Genomic DNA, 7,943 nt, shown 5'->3' on the forward strand with positions numbered 1-7,943 from the left:
AGATCTATTTTTTGTCTCTCTTTTTATCCTTTAACTTACCCTTACTAATACTCTTTAAATCTGTACCTTCTTCAAGACCTCTCTCTCATGTCTTTTCTTTTTAGCTGGCAGTACTCTCTTTAGTACTTCTTGTAGGGTTGGGCTCTTATTAATGAACTCTCTCAGCTTCTGTTTATCTGTGAATATTTTAAAACTCTCCCTCATTTTTGAAGGGCAGTTTTATCAGATAAAGAATTCTTGGCTGACAGTTTTTCTCTTTCAGGATCTTAAATATGTCATACCACTTCCTTCTTGCCTCCATGATGTCTGATGAGAAATCAGCATTTAGTCTTATTCAGCTTCCCTTGTATATGGTGAATTGCTTTTCTCTTGCTGCTTTCAGAATTTTCTCCTTCTATTTGGCATTCGACAGTCTGATTAGTATGTGTCTTGGATTGGTCTGTTCAGATCTGTTCTGTTTGGAGTACATTGGGCTTCTTCGATTTGCATATTTATGTCATTTTTAAGGGTTGGGGAATTTTCAGCTATTATTTTTTCAAATATTTTTCCTGGCCCTTTTCCCTTCTCTTCTCCTTCTGGGACACCCATGATGTGTATGTGTGGGTCTGGGATGGGTCTGGAGACACTCTGAAAAGCCCTTCAGTTTTCACCCGTGCTTTCTGGCCTGCTCAGCATATGGCACTGTTTGGTGGCTTAATGGTCCTCAGAAGTTGTTTGTCTCCTGTAGACCTTCAGTGTCTGACTGGGTGAGACTGAAACTGTGGGGCTCCTGTGTCCTCACTTTGCTGGCCAAAGTCTTTCTCATTGTGGGGCTATGTTTCCACGTTACTTCCAGTGGAAGATTCTCCAGCTGTCCCAGTCTGCAGCCATCACCCAGGCATGGATCTGGCTGCCAACTGCTATTCCCCTCAACAGTGGCAGATGAGCACCAGGACCCATGGCTGGAAATACAGTCTCTGTCCATGTTTTCTCAGACTCTTCATCCCTCACTGACCTGGGCCTCGAAATGTCCTCCCCTGTCCTCTGGGTCCCCAAACAGTTGATTTGGGTATTTTCTGCATGACTACTTGCAGTTTTGAGAAAAACTTTTGTCATTCCCTCCCCATGCCTCCATTGTGAAAGCTCCTCCTTGTTACCCTTTTATATTCCACCCTCCCCAGTAGCTTGAGTCTTGCTATGGGCCCTGTGGGCTTGGTTCTCTGTGCCCAGATATAGGCGTGGGTCTGTCTCACCGTTGTGAGAGATTTTATAGTCAGTGTAACTGGTGGGAGGCAGGAGGGATCATGGCTGCTGCTTCTGGGACTGAGCTGCATGGGATCAAATGAAGGAGAGGGAAGAGGACTGGCTGGTCCAGGACAGAAGTTGACTACCTGATATTTTTCTCTTTCTTTGATTCAGCATTTTGGGGATCTTTCTCCAGTCCATACCTTCCTCCAGAGTTCTGAACAAGTGAAATTTGTCCTTTTTTTTTCAGCTGAGTTTCTTGGGAGAGGTTTGCAGTAGCAGTTTATGTTGCCATGTTGATGATGTCACTCAGATCTAAGTGTTTTTAAATTTTAAGAACCTAGAAAATAGAACTCTAATCATCAGGTTAAAAAATTATATAAGATATGTTCTTTGGATCTTGAAAGATAAATAGTTAGGGCACAATTAAGTAGGCTTCAAGCAGGATTCCCTAAAAAAGGAGAACTCAGTAATATAAGAATACGTAAAAAAAAAAATAATAATAATCTTAACATCCTTGGAACAACTGCAGAGTTGATGAAATGGCCAAGACAAGAAAAGTGAGAGTAAGATTTTCTCATGGCTTCTTGCTTTTCTATAACTTCAGTCTCCATGTAGGATATGTTTAGGCTCATATTTTCTACCATGACATACTCTGGCATTTACGTGAATTGGAACATTTCAATAAACTGCATGATAGTCATGGCCATCAAATAAATACTTATTTAACAGCCTAATGAAATACTCATTTTGAGAGTAACCCAACTATTTATTAGGGATATACTTCTACTGCACATAGATAATAAATAATATATATAATATATATTTGGATAAGTTGCTTCACACAGAAACATCCCAGCTACCTGGTAATTTAAAAAGGCACTTGGTAAAGAAACAACAATCTAGAAAAATAATAAAAAGTTTTGGTCTTTTATTACATAACAACAAAGAGGACTTAATTCAGAGACTTTGGAAAACAGAAAACTTTCAGGAACCTGTCCCGTATCCTCTTTGTCCTCACCCCATAGATAATGGGGTTCATCATGGGTGGGACCAGAACATAGATGTTGGCCACAAATATGTGAATATGGGGTGCCACATGGTGCCCAAATCTGTGAGTGAGAAAAGAGAAGAAAGCTGGAATATAGGACACTAAGATGACAGAGGCATGGGAGACACAAGTGCCCAAGGTCTTGAGTCGAGCATCCTTGGATGGGAGGTGGAAGACAGTATTAAGTATAAAGACATAGGAACAAATGATCAATATGAAGTCTACCCCACCAGTAAGGAAGGCAGCAATTAGGCTGTAGGCTCTGCAGATTCTTGTCTCTGCACAGGCGATCTTGATGAGTGCCATGAATTCACAGTAGGTGTGGAAATGATATTGGTTCTGCAGTAGGGAAGCCAATATAGCAGGAAGTGGTGAGGACTGAAAAGCACAGTTCCCCGGAGTACGATGGCTAGACCCATTCTTCCAATTACTGTGTGTGTCAGAATAGCTGAATATCTTAATAGGTTACAAATGGCTACATAATGGTCAAAAGCCATGGCTAGGAAGAATCCAGACTCCATAGTGGAGCAAGAGTGTATCAGGAACATCTGAGTGAGGCAGGCTTCAAAGGGAATCTCTCCATCTTGGAACCAGAAGAGGCTGAGAAGTTTTGGCATAGCTGTGGTGCATACAATAAGGTCTGCCACAGCCAGCATGCAGAGGAAAAGGTACATTGGCTTGTGGAGGCTGGGGTCTGTCTTGATGATAAATAAAAGGGAGCAGTTCCCCACTAGGGCCAGAAGGTAAACCACACAGAAGGGGATGGAGATCCAGATGTGGGCAACCTCCAACCCAGGGATGCCAATGAGAATGAAGGTTGCTGGGTGCATATCAGTATTATTGGATGCTGATATAACAAGTATTGGATGGTTTAGATTTCTCTTCATGGATTTTCCTGTAAGAAACAAAACAAAATATCAATTTATGCATTTTAAAATCTCTGATCAGTCAAGTAAGCTGAAAGGCAGGGAATTGTAGGACATTGGGTAGTTACAATACCTATAAATATTTAGATGAAGATTACTTCATCTGACAGAGTGCCAGATATTTCAGAGTCATACTGCTTCCTAAATGGTACCATCTAAATAACTATATAGATGGTCTTTTTAGTGAGAACTGTAATAAGTATTCTTATTTTGCCTTATTTAGAGGCTTAGCTATATGGGACTCCCTATCCATGACTACAGATGTTTTAATAACTTTTACCAATACTTGGCCATAGATAATTTTTCATTTATCTATATTTACAATTTTCAATTAAATGATCTACAGATGCTAAACAACAGCAACTATTTAAGTAAGAAGTCTATAGTTACATATTAGAAAATCCTCAATCTCCCAAGGAGAAGAATTCTTCAGTTCAAAGTGCAGAATATAGGAGAGTCATAGGTTTAGAGTACCAAGTAAGAAATAGTGTGGTTGTAATAAAAGAACTGGAGTGAGACAGGAGGGATGATAAGAGGTTCTGGCTAAAGACTAGGATCCTAATTTTTAAAATTTCAGTAATAGTAGGTTTGGGGCAGGATAATTTATGGCATGTAGTCTTAAGAATGGATACCAGGATTTTGAAGGGTACTGTTGTTGTGGAATGACCTGTAGGAAGCTCATTCACGCTAACGTGGGCCTCATTCATGATGACACAGGGTGAGCCTGATAAGAGTGTGACAGTAACTGAACCACACAGTGCACTGTTAGGAATTTCTCTGGACAACAGAATTTGTGCACATGCCTAATCTTAGCAGTCAAGAGTTGCACCAATAGGATTAAAACCTGTAGTCTGAATTTCTTTCATCTCCTGACACATATCCCATTAGGCAAACAACTTTGTGACTTGTTCTTGATTTAACTTTACGACTTGCTCTTGATTTAAGTCTACTGCATCCATGTTTTTGGTTATGCTTTTTCCTGTGCTCAGCATGCTTTTTCTGATCTCTCCTTCCATCCCATTCTGAAATTTTCCCAATAAACTTGATCCACTTCTTAGGACAATTGGAAAAACCTTTGAAATTCATATATTCCTTCAATAGAGAATTATATTTCTTTTTCTTCTTTTTGGAAACTCAATTGACACTGTTCCTCAGACACTTCCTTTGCTCTACCCACTATTACAGAGAATCATAGCTTATTGCATTTTTGTGATAGGAAAAGTGACCTTTAAATCAGTGTCCATATGAAGTTATGACGTCAATATTGTGTTGCACTTGTCCAGTACTCTTTGCTTCTTAAGCTGTCTTTGAAGTTTGATACCCAAAGTTTGTGCTTGAGATGGTAAGCCTGGCTATGCTTGTCAACAAAGCTTGCTATGAATTGGGACATAGCAAGAATATAGAGAATCCATAAAATTGAAATATTATGTTGTGATAGTAATATTTTTAAGTGCTTACAATTAGTCACTTACTTTTCTGAGATTGTTTCATATCTTAACCCCTTGAAATTTTATTCCTGTTTTAACATGATAAGGGTTTAACTTGCATAAAGGTAAATAGCTGGTAAGACCTGTGTCTAGTCCAGGCACTGTGTTTTCAGAGTCCACACACCTTGTTTTCTTTTTTGAGTAGGTAGTTGTTCCCCCAATTTCTTTGAAGTATATATAAAAATATTATGAAAGAAGCTGTAGGTTTTACAGAAAAATCATGCAGCAAATACAGTGATTCCATATATCCCACCTTTAATTAACACCTTGCATTAGTGTGATATCTGAGTTTCAATTGATGAAATAATGTTATAATTGTACTATTAACTATAGTATATTGGTTACATTAGCATTCATTGTGGTGTACAGTCCTTTTTTTTTTCCTTAATTTTTATTCCAGGACATATTTACAAGCTAAAATTGTCCCTTTTAACAACAGTCAAATATATAATTCTGTGCTGCTGATTTTATACACAATGTTGTGCTACCATCACTGCCATTTATTACCAAAATCTTTCCATCACCCCAAATGGAAATTAAATTTAATTTTTAACTCCTCACTCTCTACCTAGATCCTGGCCTCTGGGAACCCGTACTCTACTTTCCACACAGCACATTCTTAATAATCGTGATAATAAATTGCCCTTATGATGTGACGGTCTATTTGTATGAGTATATGTAAAAGTGGATAGGTATTATTCTGTAGGAATCATTAGAAAATACTATCAGAATTGGTTTGATTATGCATACTAATTGAAACTCTGCCTAATTATACATTCTCTATAGGTGCTGCTCCAAATTTAAGCCTTTCTTTTGAATGAAATCTTCTCCAGTTCACTAACTTTCAAAGTTAAGCTCTTGCCTCACATGGAAAGCTCACAACACCACACAAAAACTATTGACCTTAACCTGGTCTACCGCTATGCTTATGTGTAGTCTTATTGGGCTAATGTTTTCATTGTCCTCTTTTTTTATCCTAAAAGGAAACCTTTTATCCCTTTATCTATATGTGTTTCTGTCATAATACTTATTTTCTTATGTGCTTTCACCTTTGCCCTTTCCATTTGTTCTTTGCCTTAATAAAACAAATTTTATTATATTCTAGGCAACTTAAATATGTTTTTCACAATGGAAAAGAATAGATTATGTGGAAAGAAAAAACATAAAGAGAACTAAATACAAATGCCCTAGCTACTTAATATTGATCCCAGTTTCACTTGCAATCAGGAAATTAAAAATAAAGACTAAAATGATATAAAACATACATTATATTTTTAACAAAATATTGATATTGGTGGTGAAAGTTAATGAGAGTTTGGGTAAACTAAAACTCTTATGCACAATGATTCCTTTTAAAGGAAAATCATTTTGCAATTATTGTTATTAAAAAATATAGCAATTTAACTTTGTCACCCTATGGGATACTCAACACTTGTACACATGGAAGTATATACACTGAAGCACATTGTAAAATTGGTGTAATAGAAGAAAAATTAAAGCATTCAAATGTTTATTAATAAAAGAATGGTTAAAAAAACTGGCATATTTATATTATGGAGTATCAGCATCAGTTAAATATATACGGTATATCTCTGTCTATATATACAGTAGTACATCTCATTCTCTATATAAACTAATGAAAGTCCTCCAAGTTTAAAAAAATATGAAACAGAAAAATTTATTTTTTCATTTATATTAAACATATGCACAAAATTAAATGTATGCATATATATTGAATATAAAAATAAATTTTGTAAGTTTTTAAAACAATATAAAATAATACACATCCAACATAAGAGGACTGTAAAAGAGGTGATGGGTAGAGAAGATTGTAGATAGAGTGTATTTTAGATTTATTACTATGGTTGAAATTTTTTTAACAATGCTAGTATATTCCATGTATCCTATGTTACTTGGCATTATAAGGTAAGTAAAAAACAATGCAGAGTTATTATAGTAATGATCAGAAAATGCACAGACCAAGAAATTACCAGTGAGAACTTTGTAAAATATTAAGGAATTATTCTAATAGATATTTCTTGAAATAACTTCACCCATATCTATGAAGGCAGTGCTCTTGTCTCTTTTTACTTCATGGTAAAAATCCCTCAGTAACATCTGGTTGGCATTGGAGTCAATTCACCCATCAGCTTCTCTGAGAGTATTTTTCTAGCTACCTTGAACCATCATTCATACCCTACCTTATGGTATCTTTTTGGTATATGCACAAACCTGTCTTTCCTATCTTGTCACATTTTATTGTATGTTTTTACACACTTTTCTCTATTATTTTGTATTGAATTCTACTAGTCAGAGACCATGTATTTTCGTATAGTTGCTGTTTCAATAAATAATGAAAAAAAAAGATGGAATGTTATTTTTCTGGCAGTAATTTGACTATAAATATAATGACAGCCAGTGGCATCATTACAGATCTCTCCTGTCCTCAAATATCCCCAAACATTGTAGTGCATTAAAAGTGTCCTGATTATAGTATTAAGTGTTTGAGAAATACCCAGGGATCAGTTACATTTTATTCCTTACCTGACTAAAGTATAGAGGAAAGGAAGGAATGGAGGGAAAGAAATGTTATTTCTTTGTGGGGAGAAATAAAATAAATGCCCTGTATGGTCTTTTGGCTACTTCTCATGTCCCTATCCATCTATTTATAGAAAACAATAAATCAATATGAATTGAGCACCTATTAGGTACTATGTTAGTTGCATTGCATGGAATATCCCATTTACTCCTTAGCAGATTTTTCAGGTCAGTAATTGTTGTATGACAAAATAAGAAAAAACACTCAGAATGCTTAATTAATTTGCCCAAAGCTATTCTATGAATTCATGGAGCTGGAATTTGAAATGAAATCTAATTTGGAAGTCTGTACTCTTCATATTAACCTATAGGATATGTATACACTGTAGGGTTTTGAAAATATAAAATGAGATAATGCATTTAAGACTGCTTTGAACAGCATGAAACATTTCCCAGGGAACAGAGATTTTAAGGTTTGCTAGGAATACAGGGTTAATCCATCAGCCTTCCCATGCCTCCTGTCTTCAGTCGTCCTTTGATGAATGAGGTGAGCAGGAAAGCCCCTGCACTCACTTCTCCAAAAAAGTAAAGTCTAGTTCCAACGCTTAATAGAGTAGGGATGCCTGCTCCTCAGGGCAACTAATCCAAAGGGCTCAGCTCTCCCCAGAAACCTTTCACAATCCTGATTTTCTGAACCTGTCATTTATGACTAGAAAG

At 36.4% G+C, this 7,943-nt stretch overlaps 1 protein-coding gene across 1 annotated transcript; it reads right to left on the reverse strand.

The window, feature by feature from the left end:
• Positions 1–2,179: 2,179 nt before the first annotated feature.
• On the reverse strand, positions 2,180–3,162 carry LOC119537121 (olfactory receptor 52D1-like). Its single transcript, XM_037839710.1, is given in 2 exon segments — positions 2,180–2,601; positions 2,604–3,162. Coding segments are annotated over 2 exon segments (981 nt in total).
• Positions 3,163–7,943: the final 4,781 nt, after the last annotated feature.

Source organism: Choloepus didactylus, chromosome 6, assembly GCF_015220235.1.
Source record: "Choloepus didactylus isolate mChoDid1 chromosome 6, mChoDid1.pri, whole genome shotgun sequence".
Taxonomy (NCBI): Eukaryota; Metazoa; Chordata; class Mammalia; order Pilosa; family Megalonychidae; genus Choloepus; species Choloepus didactylus.